Raw genomic sequence first — 22,598 nt, forward strand, 5'->3', positions numbered from 1 at the left:
ACGCTGTGTTATTATAGTTATGAGTTATGTCTTAATATGGTATAACAATTTTTAATATTTGAATCAGTTTATATTTGAGTAAAATTTAGTATTTTGTACCAACACATGCAACTTGAGCCAAGACGTTTAGCATTTAGTTACCTGTAATACGACAATGAGTCATGCTTACATATTTGACTCATTAAGTTTTGCACTCCACTTTAATATTTGCAGCCGCTGTACTAGCCACATAATTACCTGATATATATATACATAAGATGCCATGACATTTCAGTGTACAAAGGGTTTAGACTTTACCTTTTCACCAGGGTTACTGCTATAAAAGGTGACACATGGATACAGTTCTGTACATTCTATATCTTCAAAAGCTACTCTTGGTTCCTATCAATGAAACATACATATTCAATGTTTTTTTGACAAATCTGGTTCCTTACTGTTTTGGAATTATCTCTTCCTATCCTTGATTTAACCCATGAGCTATAAGTTAGCAAGAATGCATCAAACTCAATGAGCCATTGATACATAGAGCATATCTGTAGCATATATTTTGATAAGTAGCACACTCTATAACTAGATATCTGCTAAATATTAACAAGAAAGAACCTGATTTTTTATGTGTACCAGGGACACTGATAGCATCAAATTGCTTAACAAAAGTCAGAAACCCTGTCCCTTTAAACAAGTCTTGATTAATCCAAATAACATTATGCCTAATTCATTCTGTTATAAGAGTCAAGTTAGGTAACTAACCTCGCCATTTTTCCCAAAAGCCAATGTTCGAGCATCCATATCTAACAAGACTGTGATATAATCACCCTGTGTATAGCTTGATAATATCAACGTCTGTTCTCCATTGTGATATAAATTACCACTATAGGCTCTATACAGCCACATATCACTAGTTGTACGATGGCCATGATCTCGTATCGGCCATTTTGATACTCCAACACATGTCCCTTCATTACCTCTGTTTTCTTTCACTATCAAAAACTGAAAAGAAGAAAAATAATTACAGTTATTGGGTTTGTCAATCATGTGTATCCTTTTCCAAGAAGTATATATATTGTTAATTGCTAGATTTTATTTTACCATGTAATATTGGTCACTTTACAATGAACCATTGTCAATTCTATCCAAAAAATTGTGGCCCACTTCCCTATATGCATACAAGTATGTTTTGAGAAAGTTGTTGATGAAGTAGGCCTACAACAATGAACCAACAAATATTGGTTCCAAAAATATACTCCAATAGATGGATGTTGGATATAAAACATCTACATACCTTCCATTGGTAACATCCAGACTTTATAGCAGTAGTTCCTAGTCCGTATCCACGACCACCAGATCCATGAACTAATGTATGATCCATTTCAACACTACATGAGTTACATTTCTCCATATCAAACGCAGCTCCCTGCATATGGATAGAATCAATGGAAGATTCTGGGGTGGGGGTCGTTTCTCTGCTAGATGTAGACAGAGTTTCAAGTTTTTGAAGCAAGTCCTCTTTCTTCTTTCTAGCCTCCATCTTAGCTATAGCTGCTGGCACTTTCCACATATTGATGTACAAACAGTCAAATAATTTTTCAATCACCTGAAAGGAATAAAATGGAGTTTAACATCCTAATCATCTGCATCTTAATTGATGACTAAAGTCGACCAATGTAACAAAAGATGACTAATCAATCACCATGAACAAGGGCAAATAAGCATCTAATGTGGAAAAGAAAGAAAATACTAAGATAGCGGGGTTAATCTAGAAGACAGTCTCAGTCTCACCTCAGTTCTCAACTCTTCTGAGTCTTGTTCTTTACAGGCTGGTAGTAAATTATCTAATAACATTAAAGACAGTAGCCTAGCTCTCAGATTGTTGATAAAGGGAACACCTACAAATACATCAAGAATATAACAAGTGATATAAAGCAGCTCATATTCAACTGTCTTCAAGTGATTCTAATATTTAGTACATTATAAGATTACTAGGTTTCTAAATGGGGCTTAAATTTATGTATCTCCATGATTATAGGAAAATGACTGACTTCTGACTAGTTTCAGAAAAATACTCAATTCTAAAACTATCATATTGGCTTCAGAGCTACAAACAGATATTGATTTAAAAAGTCTCTTGGATAGCAAAGAATTTACAACTATTGCTGTTCTTGGCTTGAATTTCAGAAGGATATTGAAACTGAATTTCAGAAAATAACTCACCATCATCATCCGTACCACAAACTATGTTTAGTAAAGCTTGTATCCAATAAGAGGTACACATATGTTCTTGTATAGTGGTAGACACGGCCACACGGCGTAGAAACACCAGGAAATCACCAACACTGGTTTGAGCCGAGATCAGATCTCGATGGTCAGATAGAGTCTTCTCTACAAATATACATTTTCTTTAAATAAAAAAAATCATTCTAAGATCACAAAACTAAAAGCTTATTGAAATGTCTTTATTTAAAAAAGGGATCCTGGCCGCATATTCTTGAAAACAGCACTAAGATGTACTAGGATCTTACTTCTAACTTTTAGGGTATTCTAACGTTAAGATCGTTTTGACAATACATGGCCAGATTACAGTCGAGATGAGATCAGTCTTTTATACAAAAACAACTTCTTTTTACTTTTATATTTCTGTATGCTCAAATTACTTTTTATAATTACCTGTTATATTGGAACAAACAGATTCACAAACTAAATCAGGATTGGCCAGTTGTAGAATATTCTGTAACTGTTTCCATAGTAACTCTAATATAGCTTGTATTACATTATTACTCAGTTTATCAGCATACGCCCTGCATGGGAAATCAATCAAAATCAATTTATTTTTACATCATACTTTTCTGAAATAGATTGGACTAATGAACATCAATGATGCAGTTCATTGTATGTAGATAGAAAACTAAAACAACCAGTATTGCTAATTAACCTTCCCTGTTTCAATTCTATGAAATAATGAGCACAGCTTATTAGTTTTTCAGCCAAGAATTCTTTTTGTAAATTCAACCATATAAACCAACAGAATTGATATATTTCTTAAAATCTGTTTATTAAATCAAAGAAATATACACACCCTGTAGTGACAGATATAATCTGTAGCAATCTAAGGCTGGAAACTTGTAATATAGCTGAGAGGTGGGAGGCTGAGAGACAACCCTGCATGGGAGATAGAGTATTAGGTAGATTGTTAGAACCCTCTGATAGACTATATAACAAGGGAATTAAACCACATGATACAGCTAGAGAGACATCTACAGGTTTATATCTCATACTTAATGCTAGCACAGTACATAATAATAGATGTTTCTTGGTATCTGAAATATATCAATTTCAATTTCAATTCTTTTTCATCTGATATTTTTCATCTTTATTGTTATTTTCATTGTTTGATGTTATTTTTAAGCAACCAACCCAAATTATACACAAAGGCCTTGCACAGATTTCATGACAAACCTTAATATTATCTCCATATCAATAAAGTATATCATATAATTGTTTAAGAAATCAAAAAGCTTTAATTCAGTTGGTTCCTTTTGCTCAAACGTCCTTTATCCATATAATGGGTATTTACTCTTCCTATTGCTCTACCAATAGATGATAGATTTCAAATCTCAAATACATTCAACATTAAACATTTAACATCACACAAAGCTCTTGTAAATCATTAGCTATAACAAACAATATGCTAAATGATGTCAAATGCTTTGCTGAAGTCATTAATCTCTCCAATTTTAAATTGAAGCAGCAGTTCACTTAATAAAATGTTTGACATACCCATGCCAAATTGGTGAGAATTATAAATATCACAGAGAGATTTGACTAGTAATTCATATATCTGATGTACAGCCAACTGGATTTCTTGTTGAGTTTGAGAATTGGCAGATTTTATACCAAACTACAATAATAAGACAAGAGATCAAAATACAGCTCTGGGATCATGGGAGACATGATTTCTGGTAAAACAATTGTATTTTTGCTGTTCAAATACAAAAAATGTTATTTCTTTACACAAATATCATCAGCCCTTCATCCAAAATGATGGTGGACTCATACAACTATGACTATTCAGTGGAAAACATGAAATAATTAAGTGGTACAATGACAATTGCAGATTCTGTAACCAACTATAAATATTGAAAACAAACAATCTTCAGAACTTCTGTAGTCACTAATACATAATGTTTTGGACAGTAGACTCATTTCAGGGAAACAACAGTAATTTTCGGACATGAGTGATGACAATTTACACCGTATAAAAATGGGATTTCTTCCAGACAAAAATATTTTCAGTTCTTAACTGAGCTGTACTTGTACAATTAAAGCTGTCTGTCAGTGAAAAAATAAAAAATCGGGTAGAGATCTGATGTCTATGTTTATAAGGTAAAAGGTACCTGATAATGGTAATTTTGAGTAGCTGTATTAGGGAATTCTACAAGGAAACCAAAACAGCCAGCTAGTAGTTGTAGATGACATGTATTTAATAAGGTGGTAGAGGTAATATTAGATGATGAACTATCTTCTTTCTCTTCATTATCTCTTCTAGTGGATAATAATTCTACTATCTGATTCAACGCATACAGTCTTTGCTGAAAAATAATAGAATAGTTTTGGGTGAGTGTTTTTAAGTGTAGATATTCCGAAACATTAGACAGCAGACTGAGCTGTTAAAAGCTCTGCATATATTATTCAGTCATTGAAGAACTGAATGTTGAACAAAAAGTAATATTATAATATTGTATGCAAATCTGTTAATGGAATTAAAAAGTGAACCATAGAATCATTTCTTCAGCTTTATTTTGCACTATATTCAAACAAATCAACAGCTCTTAATAACAGACTTTTATACAAACACGGTGACAGACGACGAACTCCTGGTCACTCTCACTGTTCTGTTGAAGAAGGCCAAAACATTTGGGACTAAAACCTTTTACTTTCTACATACAGTTCTGTTGCATCGGTTTGGGGAAATCTTTGCAGGGTACAAACATGTTTAAAGTGATAAACATGTATCAGTAGCCCATGTTTCCAAATGTTTAAGATATTAATGATATACATGATCCTTACCTCAGCTCTATTTTGTTGAATATCTAAACATGTACTGATATCCTCTACTGTACAGTTTGTAATAGAGTCTGATAAACTAGTAGTAGGCTGATGGTCACCACAAACAAAGCGAGCTATTTCCAGCTGTAACTGTGTATAATGCTGAGTAGTGGAATAAGACATCTGAGGTTCAACATGAGATAATCCCATATCTTCAATTCTATCTCGTCTCCACCTCAATCTACGTAAAGTTTCCTTTACTTTCTGAAGAGTTCCTATATTAGCTGATAAAAATATAAATAGAATTAGTTATTTTGATGTTAGACTACGAAAGATTCAAAACAATAGATAGATATTGTGGATATTCCAGAATCCTGTCCATCAATTAAAACACAATTTGATGAAAATAACTGACCAAGTTAAAAGCTTGAAAAATATAACTTTAATAAGTTGATGATAGAACCTCTGAACCCAGGTAAGCAAACCTAGAAATCGGTTGAAACAACTGAAGTAAATAAAAATACCTGATTCATGATGGTTGGTCATGGTTGGTGTAGCAGTACCCTCTCTATCTCTGACTCTTCCTTCACTCACCTGCAAACATTACCAAGCCAAAAATTATACAATTGTTAATATTGGATAAATACCAGGATATTTCAATTCTTACCCCAAAATTCAAAGCAAAAATTAAACTTGGATAAGACTATTTCTAAAGAGTTCTTTCAATGATGAAATAGAGGCATGGGATAATTGAACTGACTGGTTTTGATGTAGTAGGTTGCATCTATTGTAAAATTGAAACTAACCTGTAGTACAGACTGTGATATATCAGGTAAACTTCCTCTTCTATTTAATCTACCCTCATCTCCTACAAATCAAAATAACATGTCACTGAACAAAAATATTACATTATGAGGGCTAGAAACGTAAGATACAATGATTTTGAGAAATATGATGATGATATGAAGAATGATTATCTTTATTTACATTATAGATCTAAAGTCATCTGCAGAAATATCATACTGTCTCTTAAAGTAGAAAATCAACATATACCCATCTGAGTTACAGTCTAAGATAAATAAGACAGACATGAACTGAGTGTAAAAGACATTCAGGATGACAGTGAGTGTGTTTTAAGAGAGAATAAGGTCTGTATGAGGCAATACTAAACTATATACCAGTATACCAGGTGTACCTGTATTATCAATATGTTGTACTGTGGATTGTGTTTTACCAGGTGATAGTGGTACCTCATCAGATACAGATAATAATGGTGACTTTATACCAACTAGTAAAAATATACATCTCTTTATAGTAGATTTACACATCTCTTCATATGATATCTTAGGTAATATTTCTCTCCTTCTATTTTCATTGATGTCATCTTCATCTAAAAACATCACATCATAATAACAACACATAATAACATAAAGTATGAACACTAAGCTTATCATATCTAGACCCCTGTTCCACAGAAAATATAACAATCAATTTTCATCTTTTTCATGAATTAAACACCTAAATTTTCACATTTAACAGAAATTTGATACCTGGAAATTGATCTCAAGTTTCTGTTCAGCTGTTTGTATAATTTTTCAGTCTTAACTGCCAACATCTAATTTTGAAAAGTGCTGTAGACAGCAGAGTTGACTTGACTTCATTAATTCAAAAAGCAAATATATTTATTCCTGCTATGTAGCAGACTTCATACCACCATGGAGATGTTATTTTCATAAGTTCTTGAAGCTTTTACCAAATTCCTTTACACACTGTAATGAAAGAATTTTAAACAAAACCTACCATCTGAGACTACTTCAGAATGGTAATCCTCAGCAAGATCTGTATCTGAGGGAGCACTGTCTTGTAACAGTTTCCATCGTCCAGTTAACTCCCCTTCCTGTTTGTCCTCCATTCCAACTCGGACTTTATTAGCATATAGTTTACTACGTAGTTCATATACTAGATGATAAACTTGAGTTAAACTTTTACATGGTCTACAAAATAACATCAATATATCATTATTAAGTATGTAACTATCTGACAGGGGTGCTATAGCATGATAGCTACAACAGCAAATAATGTAATTCAGAGGCCAGACATAGCATCAACAAGTTTCAGATTATCCTTCATGAGGATCAGATGCTTGCACCAGGGGGCTTATTTAAAGTCAACTTTATTTGACAACTTTTTCACTTACCAAAAAATGAAAAAAGGAGGAATAAAACAATATACATATTGAAGCACATAAATGCAGAGAAAGAACGAATAAAGTAAGAAAAAGAAAGAGACAACTACAAGGATAACAACTTCAGTTTATGCAGGATTACATAAGAGACTTATGAATTAAGATAAGTGGGAGTATACAGATTATTAAAAACCAACATACTGATATCCTTTATGTTCTAGAGCTGTTTTAATCAGGTTACAATGTTTTAATAATGTTGCTAAATAAAATCTAGATACTATATCTAATAGTGGTTCATCATCTTCATTATATTCACATGTATCAAGATCTGAAATATCAAATACAAAATATTATTCATAAAAAGTCGCATTTTACAAAAAATCTATTTTGTTGTAAGAATTTATTCCTAAATGTAAATTCAACAATTACACCATATTATTAAGCTAAGATTATTTGATGAACAAGACCCTTGGTCTTTAACTCACATAGTAAAGTCATTTGGAGTTTGTAATCTTTGAGATTTGTAACATAATCCTTGAGTGTGATTGGAATGGTAAGTCCACTTTTGATTGATATCTGCAATGGGAGTTTTGAATGAATTTTTCTATCCATAAAAGTTAAAATCAATGCCTTTAAATGAAAGGGGAAGTTACAAAATCTTGTATTCAAAATGTACACTTGCCTTGATATGTAGCATATTCTGTCATATTAGCCCAGATATATCTAGCTGATTGGGTGGGAAGCTTTAATACAATTTCTAATAAACAGGTTAAATTAGAATCAAGTTTTAATCCTAAACTTTCTAATGAGATATCTTCTATCTTCTCTTCATAATACAACCCTAGTTTACTGATAGTCTTCTCTACAAACAAAATAATTGGGAATTTGAGAAATATAATTTCATTGATAAACAAAAACTTCATAAATTAGCCTTCTGAAGTATATTTGTGGGGATGTAGATCAGGGTATATTGGTATATAACAATCCATCGTTTTTAGGTTCAATCCCTGTCCACTTTTCAAACTTCTTCTCAAAAACTAACCCACTTGTTCATCCAATCAGCATCTACTTAATTTCTTTTAAGTGAAAATTATTCCATTCCATGTGTATAACATGTAGAACCTAGAGTTGCTAAATTTTGACTGACAACAAATGTTAAGTTAAATAATATTAAGTAAAATTTATGTGATCTAACTATTACTTTTCAATGTAGGCGTTAAAAGATAGTACAAAAAGGTTTGGGGTATTTCAGCTAATATTAGTTATGTAAACTCTTCAGAAGGGATGCTGAATTATCAAAACAAGACGCATAGTGGTATCATGTGCTTCAGACAAGGTGAGCATGCTCTGTTTTGGCTGCCAGCAACATCTGTCATTGTAATAATTTCGGTTGGTTAAATCTATTAAACTTTAAAAAGAAAGCATACCAAGAGTGGGAAGAGATATTTCTAGGCCAGTACTAAATAGATGACTATCCAGCCATTGGTTACATTTAGTTTCACAGACAGTGACTGAAGGGCCTAGTAACATTCCACCAATAGCATTCCCTACTACTAGAGAACATGTTCTTTCTATTACCACTAACCATGTCCATGATTCTACCTTGTACTCTATAAAATATCATGTTAACATCTATTAGACTATAGAATTCAAAGGGATTGTAAAGAGGTTTTATAAAAATTGTATGTGTATAGGGGACACTGATATCATCAATTTGTACCAAATGGATATACCTGGCGTCATGACAATACAACAGAATCCCTCTGTTATCCAATAAATCCATAAAAATAAGTAATTATACACTTCATATTTTTTAAGGATTTTTCAATAATTATGTAATATTGTGGTCTTAAGATATTAAGTCAGTTAAAGTTATCTCCCTTGAGAGATAGAAGGTGGGCCTGAATAAAGATGAGGGTCATAATTTCATTCTTTGTTTTATCTTTGAATCCAACTCATCCTGGAAAACTCGGTCTGCAACAGAACAGTAATTAACTTAAATTGGCTTCTTCATAAATCATAATCAGCACCGACTTACCGACTGATATTTCCAGTTCCTTATTCTCTAGATCTATTATATGTGGTAAAGATTTGGAGAGCTGATCAAGGGCAGGTAATAAAGACAAAACATCAGGTAATATGGCCACAGTTAAATTAGGTGGTAATATTAATAGAGAATGTAGAACATGAGATAACATTCCACCAACTGGACTATCTAATAATATATCTGAAAAATAATCATATATTCAAAATTATGCAATGTACGATTTCAGTTTGAAACTATTTTAACTTGTATTTAATAATCAAGTTCAACAAAGTAGATCTTGAGTCCAGACTCTGACAGAAGTTCAGCAAGACAGTGGACAGCTATTGGAATATAACTAAAATTAAGATTAAATAGAAGTTATTCTTTTCAATTTCAGAAATTAAAAATCATGCAGAAACCAAACACAACTATTGACTTACTTTCTAACTGTTGTAGAAGAGTAGGTGTAGATTTTAAAACTGATGTAGCTAACTGAATTAACTCTTTACACACCGGTAGTAGAAGAGATAGGTGATTTATCAGGGTAGTGGCTGGAGTTACTTTATCAACATTCTAAATAGGAAAGTTTAAATTACAAGCCATTATCACAACCATATTTAAAACTTTTCATACATAAGTTTGTATGCAACATCATATCACTAACACAAAGGTCTTTAGATATCATAAACAGCTTTTGCAATAGTGATGGCATAAAAAGCTTAGATTTAATGGAATTGCAAAAATCACAGACTTCTGACGTCCAACAACATATTGGCGAAACATTGGTAGCAGCTAATGAACTTTTCACATGAGGAAGGATATTAATCAAAAGTGAGTAAGTATTTCATAATAAAAGTGGTATCAGGTGTCTAGAAGATTAAGCATACCCTTCCCTTCAATACTTACTATGTTACAATAGTTGTTATTACTATGACAGTAAGCTAGTAGGTGTTTCTGTAGGGATGAGAGTAGTAAACCAAGATTCATTGGAGGAGCTGAGTTGGTTAATAATAAACTTTTATCTTTATCACTGTTCTTCTCCATTTCATTCAATATCTTCTCCTATAATATCAAATATAACCAGGACAGGTTTATCAATTCCAAATCTAAAGTCTCTATCACAATATTTAGAAGTTATGGTTATGATGTCCATAAAAACAATAAACAAGGGCTGTTGCTGGTTCCAAGATGAAAGAATCACCCCACATGACCTTTAAATTGCAACAGCTCAAAATAAGCATGAGCTGAACAACCTGCAGTCTTAAGCGACTTATTTCGTGGTGTGTCATTATAAGATAATTGACTGAAAGAAAAGTTCAAAAGATATCCAAAATCTCCTCTTTCAGTAAAAAATAATGTTGTCATTATCGTATCATTGGTGTATCAAATCACAACATAAAGAATTGTTACAGCCACAGTGGACATTTAAAAATAACGAGAAATCAGAGATATGAACTTACTGTATGAGATGCTAGATTGTGTAGAATAGTTTTCATGAGGACTTCAGCTAATTGTAGTTCACGTGTTGGTTCTGTTGGAATTGTTTGTTGACTAGTAACTAGTAAACAACTAGTAAAACCTAACACAGTTGATATTTGTTGGTTATCTTGTAAACTTGTTAATATTATTGATACTTGCATTCTCTATAACAGATATATTCTAATGGAATGAAATCCATAGAGTTTTACATCCTACTTTCTGCACCATGTGGGCTAATGAAGATGGGCAACGTCATGCAGGGTGCAATGAGGGAAATTTTGCCAGGACAGTGGCATTAAGATATATTCTAATACAATATGATTGAATTATAGGAATATAAATAAAATCAGAAAGAAATGAAATGAATGGAGTTTTACATCCTACTTTAATAAAATCAGTGAAACTAAGTGAAATTTAGTAGTAGACAGAATATTAGATATATAAGACACCTTCACTAATATACTACACCTGATAAAGATACCTGTGTGTGAAGTGAAATGTTTTAAAATTTAAGGCAAGGAGTAGTATATCCATTTATTGATGTTCTTTATTTTATCATAAGTAAGACATTCTGAACTCAGTTTCAACATGTGATATTGTTCTCTAATTAACTCACCAATAGAATTATTCACATGAAACAGACATATAAAAGTGTTTCAGGCCTTATTTCTGAAAACTTGAATGAAGTGTTCCAGCCATTTGATTGGTCAATCATTAAAACCAATTCTCAATTTCATTTTATCATCTAATCAGATTTCTGTGTTTCTTAAAATCTGTATTTTATCAATGGTTAAGTTTTCAGGAATAAAACCCCAGTAGGTTAAAATATTGATATTACCTGTCCTGTAGTAAGTATATCCCAGCCAGTTCCCTGGGGGAGTAATGAATGTAATAACTCCATCCTCTCTTTCAATGGTGGTAATAACAGAGAGGCTCCTATTGATAATGTTTCAGAAACAGCCTGAAAAATTCAAGGTAAATTCAAATTATTTTAGCAAATAAATTTGCCCCCCTTGACATGAAATGCCATGCACAGTGAGGCAACAAACTAATTAGCTATATTTAATCACATACAAATATAAATCAGATGAACAGGCTTTCGCCTTCTCCATGTGATATTTTCTTTACGTAAAACTTCCTTTTTTAGGGACATGTCACTGATGATGTCACACAAAAAGTCTCTGTTTGGCAATTCCCCAAAATAACTATTGCACCAATTTCCAAAAAAAAATGCCAGGGAAAAAAGGAGGTAGGAAAATTGACTAAGCCATGGCAGCTCCTACCACTTGATAAAGCAGAACTCTAGGAATTACCTTAGGAAGAAAACACAGGCACTTACCTCTTGTATAGCATCAGTAGTTTTAGTATCAATAAGTTTAAATAATAAACTACGTAATAACTTAGTTTGGGATCCAAGTAGTTCACCACCCAGACCCCCAGCTAGTGCCAGAGATAGATGAGATGTTAATATCTTAAAACATAGTAACACAAACTTCTGATGTTCTCTGAAATATAACAAATATAAACAGATAACAGTACATCAGGGCATTGTTCTACACAAAATCTTATGATCAATTTTGTGGTAAGTATGGTATTTCTAAATATTGAATTCTACACTTACAGCAAATTCTTATTGTAAGTTTTCTGTGGAACGCGGCCATAAAGACGGCCTTATGGAATTAATCCCAATGTTAGTTGATGTCTGCTGTTTCTATATGTTGACAATAGTACAACCAAAAATTACCCACAATATGATAAGTTATGATATGAGACGAAATTTGCCCAAACAACCTTCGGTCATAAACAATAAAACACTAAGCAAACTAGAAAAGGTAAAAATAACTAAACTTACTGATCAGAAAGAAAAGGTGCTGGTGTATCAGAGTTGTTAAATCCTGTACAATATCTCTCTAAAAACTTCTGCAGGTATTTAAAAGTGGATTCCTGCAGATCAACACAAAATGGACGATGCCATGCCACAATGGTCCTAAAAAATTGTAAATTTACTTTTAACCAAGAGAGTAAATTCCATTTATTGGAGATCCAATGTGAACAGAAAGAAAATAGTGATGGCCATCGTAATACGCCCACAATTGTAATGGCAGCCAAGTCGTTTGGGAGGTTGACAAGAGTTATCAGTAAATGAAACATTCCGCCTGAGGCAAAGGCGACAACATTATATGCCCACAATTTTAAAATTTGTGGAACCTGAAGGTTAAAAAATAGGTCATATTGACCTCAGCAGCTTCCCCTAACCATCCAGTCTATGCCTTATATCTAATAATTACTAAGTTATCTTCAGGAGGTGACGTCCAAGCTACACTATGAGAGGTACCAGCTGATCCCCCCTTTAACTCAGGCCCAACCACCCAGTCTATGCCTTATATCTAATAATAACTAACCTATCTAGAGGGAGTGACGTCCAAGCTACACTATGAGAAGTACCAGCTGATATCTGTTGAATAGAAACACCTTCTAAACCAAACACTTTCCGTGGTCTTGTAAGTGGACTTTGTGAATGACCTTGTCCACATTGACCCATTGCATTATTACCCCATGCATAGATTCTATTGTCTGGAATGAAGAGTCAAAACTTGATAATAAGTTATGCAAAATACTAGTTATGCTCTTCTTAGAAATGAAGTTATATTCTAAATTGAGCATGGATTTTTTCATCCTACTCTTCTGCACCTAATTGGGCTAACGAAGACTCCATGCAGTGTGCAAAGAGGGAAATTTTGCTAGGACAGTGGCATTAGCCTACTCTTTTTCGATATCCAACTGTCGTGGGATCTTTAATGTACACAGCCTGTAGCACACAGGACCTCAGTTTATTGTCCATTATATGAATAACGACCAACATAGTTTCATCAACAGACAAGATGAGAGTCTTTAATTTAAGCTTTTGCAGAGAAAAAGATCCCAGAGCTCCTGGTGAGGAGTAACTAAAAGAAGTTTACCATGTGATAGTGCTATACAGTGACTGTCTCCCATGGCTATATCTACAATATGGACATTATGTAGATCTTTTACTAGTTGAGGTGTCAGAGCAGTAAATTCAGATAAACCACACCCTAGCCCTGATCCACTACCCCACACATATACCTACAACACAAATTAATACATTAACAAAGGATTGTATAAATATAGGTCTTTCCAAGCCCTACCCACAAGTCATTCTTCTCATATAATCGTTCTGCCACTGATATACTGGCACTTTTTAACAGAGAATTTTCACTTTTGTTATGGCACTTTCCAGAAAGAATAATTCAAGGATCATTTTCAAAGTAACTGAACTGAATATACTGTAATCAGAAACATGAGTTATCAGTTGACAATTCCTAAGACTATCATACCTAACCAATGCCCAGCAATTTTGTACTATACAGGGAGGGAAATTTCTGTCTTTTCTGTAATTTCCCAGTAGTTAAAAGAACCATCAGTCATAAACCCTCAAGAAGCAGCTAAACATAAAATATGACCAACCTGTCCAGTAGAAGTTAAAGCTAGAGATGTCTGACTACCACATGAAACTTTACGAATACACATTCCATTAAATGCCTCAATAACTTTAGGTTTATATTGTCTATTCATATCACCATGACCAAGTTTTCCTGCAATTATATTTACATATATCACAATACTTTTAAAAACAAAAATCTCTCTTTGAAGGGGTTAACAACTTCTGATCTGTGTAGGTTAGAACACCTTTTGTGGCAGTAGCATAGTGCAGTCATAGAGTTTGATTGTTGTCTACTAGGAGAAAAAGATGAAACATTCTGATGCCACAACCACTGCTTCCACTGACATATTTCAACCAGCATCTCTGTTGAATACATTCATTGTCATTATACTTACCATTATCTCCACTTCCAAAAGACCAGACAGTTTTACCATCCTGTGATACAGCTATAGTATTAGAGTTACCACAGGCTACCTGACCTACATTACTTATATCTTTTACTAACTTGGGTAGACCACGACTTGTACTGTCTCCATGACCTATATAATCAAAATATTGAAGCTGTTATTGGTAATAAAAGTTTATTTAAATGTTTAAAGCAGTTTAAAAATTGAATATTGAAGGTAGTCTACACTTCCACATTTAATTCCTTCAGAAAAGTGTTAAAGGAAAATTTCGAATTACATTTCAACACCTGACTGAAACCATTAAAGATTGGCAACACCATGCAGTGTGCAATGGAAGAATTTGTACCAGGACATCGGCATCAGTCTGCGAACTGATGAAGAATCTGTAACGTGCACAGTCTGTAGATCACAGTTTATTATCCCATCCAAGCAAAATAGAAACTTTACTAACAGGAAGAACCAAGCTTGAAAAATCCAGGTATTTAGTTAATAATTGAGAAAAAGGTCGGACATAAAGATTTGCATACCTAAACGTCCATAATCGCCTTCTCCCCAAGTATAGAGTTCACCATCTTCAGTCACCACAGCCGAATGTCGGTACCCGGCTGACACACTTTTCACTATTTTACCCAATAACGCTTGAACTAACTTCGGTGTTTTCTGAGTTGTGTTATTACCATGTCCTAATCTTCCATAGTCACCTAGAATTAAACATACAGGGGACATCAATCAAAAATATACCTGTTGGTTCATATTACTGGTGTTGGAATTCAGGATATATGAAATACTATAGTACTAAGGTGTTTTGACAAAATCAATAAGGACTAAAAATAAATGTTGGATTGTACAGATGTAGAAATTCACAGAATTTATTGTATACTGGTATGCAGTAAATTGCCAACCACAGTTGATGTTTTGAATATATCCTAGCACATAAGCACATCTAAGAAGCACAATTTCTTGAATTGGTAAAAATCCAGCTATAACAGCTATAAGAACCCTAGCTCATAACATCTGAAATATCAGAGTTCCAAAAAGATATAGCTTAAAAATAGAATTCATTTTCATCAATAGCACCAAAACTTATACTCAAATAATAAACAAAGATATTCTAACCATCTACTTCTAACTTACCATCTCCCCATGTGAAGACTTCCCCCCTATGAGTCAAAGCAAGAGTATGACCATCAGAACCTTTAGATGATGAGATCTTCTTGATGGTTCTCTCAGGTTCAAAATGTATTGTTTTAGGTACAGCCTGGTTATTAGAGTCTCCTAGTCCCAATCGTCCATAACTTCCTTTACCACAAGCACTGACTGAACCATCTCTCATCAATATAAAGGTACAGAACTGTCCTGCTTCAATCTATAAATGGGACAAATTAAAATTTAATTTAAATACATATAACTTCATTCGATTGGGCTGAACATTCATCCTTTATCATGCCCAGTTAGAGTGAAACTATTCAAGACACAGTCACAGTAATAAAACAGCAATCTACACAAATTCCACATATACTTTTCTATTCTGCCCAAAAAATATAATGTATGAGTTTACACAATCTGACATATACTATTCCTGATCAGACCATATAGCCAAATAAAGCTAAAAATCCCTAAGCTGTAGTTAGAAATGACAGTCAAATCAATAACCTATGGCTCTAGTCAGATTTTTCTGATAGAAAAACTCAAAAAGATGGTGTACCTGTCAGATAAAACTGACATACATAACCAGCCTTTACTTCATGCTTAAAATATGATTAAAAATAATCTTAACCTACCTGTTGACAATCTGTAAAAGAGGAAGCTAATTTGGGAGTATGTATTTTCTCCTGACTGCCCTCTGCTAGCTGATGACTACTGTTACTTCCCCATACAAATACATCACAAGTTGTTGAGTTGACAGGTGGCACACTGGACATTCCCAGATCTAAATTACTATTCTTATTCTCATCAGGACCAGCACAACTATTTACATATCTATCAGCTAAACGTTCCAACTGAAAATTCATATCATATGAAATATTGTCACATACTTTGATTGGCCATGGAAAAGGATCTTGATGAATGAGATCCAAGAAAACAAAAAGTTCTTCCATAAATTTAAATAAAATCTATCTTATACTTTATTGAGCTTATGAAAAAAATGGAGCTTTTTGTTACATCTTTCAGATACTTCTGAGCCTTATGTGCCTGTAGAAAAAATGCAATAACTTTTGGCACACACAAACACCCTGTCACTTCCTTTCAGTAACCTGGATATTATTACAAATTTTACCAATAAATAAAAACAGCAAACTTTATACAATCACTTTTGAGCATTGTTATGTTGCAATGAGTTTTATTGGTCAAGCACCAAAATCTTAGGAAATTTAGTGGGGAAATTTAGCATGTTAAAAGTATACTTTACCATATGTAATAAATACAGGGAAGCTTTATATAGACTACACATTCCTGCCTTATCAGGTTGGGGTGGAAGAAATCCATTGGTACAATCAACCGAGCCCTGAAAATAATATCATTAAACGTGAAAGAGGAAGTTAAATTGTAAGTGTCTTTTTACATATTTCTATAGCAATTTTTAAGAGTGTGAAATTCAACTTGTGTATGAAAATATCTGGCACATAATTTTTTCAAGAAATGAAAGAACCACAGGTTTCTAGACAAGAAATCCGAACAGGTGTAAATTAATAGAAATTTGTGGTCTGAACGATCAATACCATGGGTAGAACACCTCATTTTTTAATTTCTATCAATGTTATGTAATAAATATAAAAAAATAGAAAGCCAATACATACAGAAGAACTGAGCATTTGTTGTATAATTTCATTATAAAAACTGTATCTTATCATTCCTTGTTTCTTTTCACTGCCTTTCTTTTCTTCAGCCTGGCTCACAGCTGATACCTACAATATAATCATAAAATACTATCACTTGAGTAACTTTATTGAATTAATATAATATGCACTGGTTCAGTTATGTACTAGGGACATGTCTTAAAGCTTTTTTGCACTGCTTTAGAAATCCCAATCCCCAGCCTTTGTAACAAGTCTCAAGGAGATTGATTATGACCTTCTTCTGAGAGTAACTAAAAGCCAAGAAGTAAAGATCAAATAATATAATATACTGGTAAATAAGAACTGCTTCTATTCTGTCAAACACCATGTCAATATATAATAGACCTTCTACAGAGGAAATGAAATTATATTTCATAGGTCATTGAAAATTGTCTGATTCACAAAAAAATACATCAACAGCCCTATTCTAATTCAAACAAAGTTCTTTAATTTCTTACCTCCATGGCTAAATCAATCCATTCCAATAAGTAACATAATGAACCACGATGACAAGCTATTGCTAACATCAATTCTACAGCCAGTTGTTGTCCTTTCAAATCAGCACCAGAGTCTGGCATAGCTGTTAACTTTAAAAACTTGGTTACTTCATTTAAGGTCTCGATTCCAAGGGAGGAAAGCTTTGTTTCATTAGCCAGTGATAGAGTGGGTAGAGAAGAGATGACCTGAATAGCTGTTTGAAAAATATTATTAGTGAACGACAAACGCCCAACTTCATTTGCCAACTGCCAGTTTTGCTGCAGGAGACCAAATAACATACTTAAACCAGTTTTGACACCAATTTCAATCAAGGCATTATTTCCAGATGCTGCATCCTTTGCAGACGATTTAGTTTCTTTCTCTTCATTTCCAATAAGAGTTGTTGAGTTCTCTGTAGCAGATCCTGCTTTCTCATGATATTTAGAAGAGATACTGTGATAGATTCTTTGTAAAACAACCAGACGTTTTCGAAGAGATTGACAATATGGCGTATTACTACAGGCTGTGGCTGCTAGAAACAACTGATTTGACAACAAAGAATTCAGTAAATGTTCTTTTTCCTCAGAAGAATGGCAATCTTTTTCAAAATCTGGCAACACTGGTCCTCTGAGATGAATGGCCTGTTGAGTTGCAGGAACCAATTCTTTGTTGATCAGAAGACGTTCATACAACTGATTTAATGTTTCCTGTTCTAGGATTGATTCACAATCTTCAGCCACCCAACTAGAGTTAAAATGTTCAGCACATTTCAATTTTACTTGGGGCATGGCAGCCATTCTTAGTTTCCTATCCTAAACAGTCAGACTTTAAATTTACAGACTACCATTTTCTTCATTATTGCCATACTTCTACAAAATATCAAAATAATTATCACAAAAAGCAAAACCCGGTTGATGTACTGTAGACCTAAGTAGCCAACAGTGGGGGTAGCCTACATTAGATTTCAAAAGTTGGATATTTCATAAACCTTACACTTAAATAATACTGAGAAACTGAGAGAAAATAAACTCACTGCAGTCTGACAGGGGCAATATTCCTGCAGTTGGCCTATTCAACTTTGGAATTTGTAAGACAGTCCTAATTCATTTCTTATTTTCATTGTTACTTCTTTCTCTTTTGACTTTGTAAGTTTAATGATATAGCCTAGAGTTGTTTACTATTGTAAACCTTCAGTTGCCAACCCTCTCTTCATTATCTCATGGAAAAGTGCCAATCAGAATGATATTTGACAAGAGAAGAAAAGTCATATCGGCATAGTAGAGTCACTGCAGAACAAGAAATACGGTGTTCAAAGAAGGAATTTACTAGATTATTGGACTGGAAATAACGTTCTACCTGCAACTTAAAAGTTGAGACGTTTCAAGAGTGGCATAGCTTTAATCTATCTTAGTGGGTAGGGATTTAAACTATTATACCGATTCCACAAGTCTTTGTGGACAAAATATACAAATTTCCAAATAAAAATTCTGTCTGCTGTTTACATTTAGTGCGCAAACTCAGCAGGAAGTTATTTAAAAATCTTGAAAGAATATTCCGACACGAAAGAATAGAAAACATGATTAATATGATCATTCTGATATTACGCTAAAATTTATGGGTTTAGAACTTGAGAAATGTCAGCAATGATACCGAAGTCAAGGTTTGAGTATTTTCAATGGCATAATACCTTTGAAAAGTCTTTCATAAATCTTTGAATCTGATAAATAAGATCGAAATGATCTCAAATCAACTAAAGAAATACTCATGAAAGCAAATATTAAAGCTGTCATGAAAGGTCAAAAAAAATTGTTTTTTATAATGAAAACTCGTGAAATAATTTTCTAAAAGTGACATAATTGGAATGGAGTAAGAGCCAGGAAATCCAGAAATAGTAAACTTATTTGATAATAATTACTGTTTTATTTGTTATTTATAGCTTATAGGTTTAAATGTGCTTTCCCCACTGACCCAATATCTTAAAGCTAGACTGAAGCGTTTCAAAAAAAAAAAAATCTCCACAAATTGATTATCGAATTTTTGATTTTTTTTTTTTTTAATGTAAATTGATTTTGGAATTAAGTAAATCAAATATACTTCATTTTCAGGTTATTTACCAAATATCCAAGAACTTACCTGCAAAATTATATTGGACTCTATAGCAATCAGTTATCAAAACTGCCAACTTTAACTCTGTACACCAAAGATCCTTGTCCACTTTGTGATGAGGCGAAAGAAAAGTTGAAACCATTTGAACATAGAGTAAGTTGTTATTATCCTACATTTAATTTGGAATAGAAAACTTGACTTATGAATTATTCCGTTAAAAAACTGAAGGCCCTATAGCCTATGCTTTTTTAGAATTTTAATTCTCATTTTCATAATAGGCCTTCTGGCAAGGGGGAAAACTTTTGAATGTTTTTAAATGTCTGTGAAATTTTCTAATATCCATTTCATTTGGTTCATCCTGATCTTTTTATATCTGATATGTTTGTAACTGAAGGTAATGACCCACCTCAGTCCACAACCTCTCCCACTCAGAGACATATCCATGCTACAACACTGATGTCAAATCCCAACTTTTGCCATATTTGTTTCAGTATATCTTTGAGCAAGTTGATATTACAGCGGAAGGAAATGAAACATTCCATAAACTTTACAGATATGATATTCCAGTGTTTCATTTCAATGGAGAATTTCTGATGAAACATCGAGCCGATACTGATTTTATGGAAAAGGTGTTGAAGGATTATGAAAAAAAGATATCTAACAAATCTTGAATATTGGTTTGGGTGGCTTTAAGATAAAATCATATTAGCTGCTATAGATATATTTGTACCTTGAAAAATTATAGAAATTTCTATGACAAAAGCAGCTACAATGCTGGTCAAGGAAAAAGTCTTCAAATTTTTGTTCATGGAACAAATGGGTGTTAAATTTTTGCCAAAAGAAAATGTGTATTTTTTCTATAATGGTGTGTTCCATTACCCAATATCCTGAAGGTGTATAAACCAGATAAAACAATGAGTGAAATTCCAGAGACAATAAACTTTAATACATTTACAGTTTTAATAGCACTTATAATGATGATAAATCAGAACAATAAATAAATACAAAAATATCACAGTTTAAAGATGGTGAATCTGACTTATTATTTACTTCAATAATAATTTTTATCTTTAATCAAGTTGAAGCTAGCACAACTTATATTTTACCAATACTATCGCACATTGGTAACATTAAATAAATTGTCCTATAACCAATTGGGTAGCACTAAATAGATCATTTCAAGATGAGATACAGGTGTCCAACCTTTTGTTTTATCAGATATCTGTATCACTTTTTGAAATGAAAATCAAATGTGTGGCTCATTTACAATAACATGAAAATGCATCAGTACATGTAACAACAATCTAAATTATCTGGGTGGAAAAATTTCAATAATTTCTTACCAATTTAGACTGCTGACAAGATCCAATAGAGCAATTGTAGACAAACAGGGAGTAAACTAATGTAAATTATTGAAGAAAACTAAAATTGATCTCTATCAGCTGCTAAAACAAACATTTACATGACTGTATCCTTTTAGCACTTGTATTGGTGATTTCCTTATTATTTGAAAATTTCAACAACAATCACCATTAATAAAAATTTTTAATCTTTACCAAACTCACCAATTGTGCCTCTGACTTTATCAACAGGCTTGGAAGATGTCAGACTGAATAATACATGCCACCATTAAACAGAAGCTCTGTCACATGAGAACTTTGAAATAAATACCATTTGACAATACATGTATTTTTTTTTTAGTTATTCAAAAACATTTTTACAAATTTTCTTGTTTGTTAAATCCAAACACTTCAATTTTTTTTTATTTCCTTAAATTTTGTAATTTTTATGATTTATACTTTAAGACAAAAAAAATAAAAAATAAATTCAAATTAATTCTTAAACTGCATATTGAAAAATTTAGGCATAAATTAATTATTATAAACATACACATTACAAATAAAAGTAATTGAACATGCATATATATATATATTCCAGATAGTTTGTAAATACACAGCATCATTCAATATTTCACAGAACTTCTCTAATCTTTTCTAGTCTTTGCACATATTTTAAAGATTCCATGTTCGTCCCTTTTCAAAAAAATAATCTTATATTTTATCACACATAATAATATCATAAAATACTTGTTTTTCTATCCTTCCTGTATATAAATTAAAAAAATTTGAGACGTCATGTCTTAGATTTCTTGGTTGATGAAAACATCTCAATTCACTTTAATATCAGATTCATATTAAGAGTCAAAAAATTATTACCAGAAAAAAGAGATTTGCTTGAGATATACTTCAAAAAATAAAATTAGCTTGGTTAATATCTGTCCCATTCATCTTCAGACATAGGTTTCTCTGGCCGCTTTCAACAGATCTTCAGATAAACAACTTGTCATTACCACATTACTACTGGTTTGAGAGGATTCATTTTCAGTCCAAGTATCAGTTGAGTGGGGTGGGGAAAAATTGGCATCCAGAGGATTATTAGAGGGTGGGGTAAAGGCTTCAAGATTAGCTGAATATCTTAAAATAGGGCGTAACATAGCCTGATTGAAAGAATGGGGTGGGGAATAATGAGAGGGGGTGGAGGTACAGGGTGATATTAAATGCTGCTGTGTCGGTGA

At 32.8% G+C, this 22,598-nt stretch overlaps 2 protein-coding genes across 2 annotated transcripts in view; one reads left to right on the forward strand and one right to left on the reverse strand.

Annotated features, from left to right (window-relative positions):
- The window catches only part of LOTGIDRAFT_181433 (hypothetical protein), a gene marked incomplete at its 5' end in the record, with an annotated part of 45,149 nt that extends 26,435 nt beyond the window's left edge, over positions 1 to 18,714 (reverse strand). Inside the window, 34 exons of the mRNA XM_009045938.1 lie at positions 298 to 381; positions 751 to 990; positions 1,283 to 1,594; positions 1,780 to 1,886; positions 2,212 to 2,396; positions 2,652 to 2,795; positions 3,074 to 3,314; positions 3,775 to 3,895; positions 4,392 to 4,586; positions 5,065 to 5,327; positions 5,804 to 5,911; positions 6,215 to 6,433; positions 6,562 to 6,614; positions 6,810 to 7,037; positions 7,430 to 7,556; positions 7,905 to 8,090; positions 8,656 to 8,838; positions 9,225 to 9,443; positions 9,674 to 9,805; positions 10,157 to 10,316; positions 10,715 to 10,897; positions 11,572 to 11,694; positions 12,073 to 12,238; positions 12,586 to 12,720; positions 13,136 to 13,307; positions 13,694 to 13,838; positions 14,220 to 14,347; positions 14,592 to 14,735; positions 15,131 to 15,304; positions 15,738 to 15,969; positions 16,385 to 16,603; positions 17,014 to 17,109; positions 17,402 to 17,509; positions 17,899 to 18,714. Coding sequence (XP_009044186.1) covers positions 298 to 381; positions 751 to 990; positions 1,283 to 1,594; positions 1,780 to 1,886; positions 2,212 to 2,396; positions 2,652 to 2,795; positions 3,074 to 3,314; positions 3,775 to 3,895; positions 4,392 to 4,586; positions 5,065 to 5,327; positions 5,804 to 5,911; positions 6,215 to 6,433; positions 6,562 to 6,614; positions 6,810 to 7,037; positions 7,430 to 7,556; positions 7,905 to 8,090; positions 8,656 to 8,838; positions 9,225 to 9,443; positions 9,674 to 9,805; positions 10,157 to 10,316; positions 10,715 to 10,897; positions 11,572 to 11,694; positions 12,073 to 12,238; positions 12,586 to 12,720; positions 13,136 to 13,307; positions 13,694 to 13,838; positions 14,220 to 14,347; positions 14,592 to 14,735; positions 15,131 to 15,304; positions 15,738 to 15,969; positions 16,385 to 16,603; positions 17,014 to 17,109; positions 17,402 to 17,509; positions 17,899 to 18,714 — 6,348 coding nt within the window. The remainder of the gene's footprint in view (positions 1 to 297; positions 382 to 750; positions 991 to 1,282; positions 1,595 to 1,779; positions 1,887 to 2,211; positions 2,397 to 2,651; positions 2,796 to 3,073; positions 3,315 to 3,774; positions 3,896 to 4,391; positions 4,587 to 5,064; positions 5,328 to 5,803; positions 5,912 to 6,214; positions 6,434 to 6,561; positions 6,615 to 6,809; positions 7,038 to 7,429; positions 7,557 to 7,904; positions 8,091 to 8,655; positions 8,839 to 9,224; positions 9,444 to 9,673; positions 9,806 to 10,156; positions 10,317 to 10,714; positions 10,898 to 11,571; positions 11,695 to 12,072; positions 12,239 to 12,585; positions 12,721 to 13,135; positions 13,308 to 13,693; positions 13,839 to 14,219; positions 14,348 to 14,591; positions 14,736 to 15,130; positions 15,305 to 15,737; positions 15,970 to 16,384; positions 16,604 to 17,013; positions 17,110 to 17,401; positions 17,510 to 17,898) is intronic.
- An 837-nt stretch (positions 18,715 to 19,551) lies between these two features.
- LOTGIDRAFT_152507 (hypothetical protein) lies at positions 19,552 to 20,694 on the forward strand (the record flags this gene model as incomplete). Its single annotated transcript, XM_009045939.1, has 3 exons — positions 19,552 to 19,577; positions 20,023 to 20,176; positions 20,515 to 20,694. 3 exons carry the CDS (start codon positions 19,552 to 19,554, stop codon positions 20,692 to 20,694), a joined length of 360 nt encoding a protein of 119 aa, XP_009044187.1.
- Between the last annotated feature and the right edge of the window lie 1,904 nt (positions 20,695 to 22,598).

Source organism: Lottia gigantea (assembly GCF_000327385.1).
Source record: "Lottia gigantea unplaced genomic scaffold LOTGIsca_1, whole genome shotgun sequence".
NCBI lineage: Eukaryota > Metazoa > Mollusca > Gastropoda > Lottiidae > Lottia > Lottia gigantea.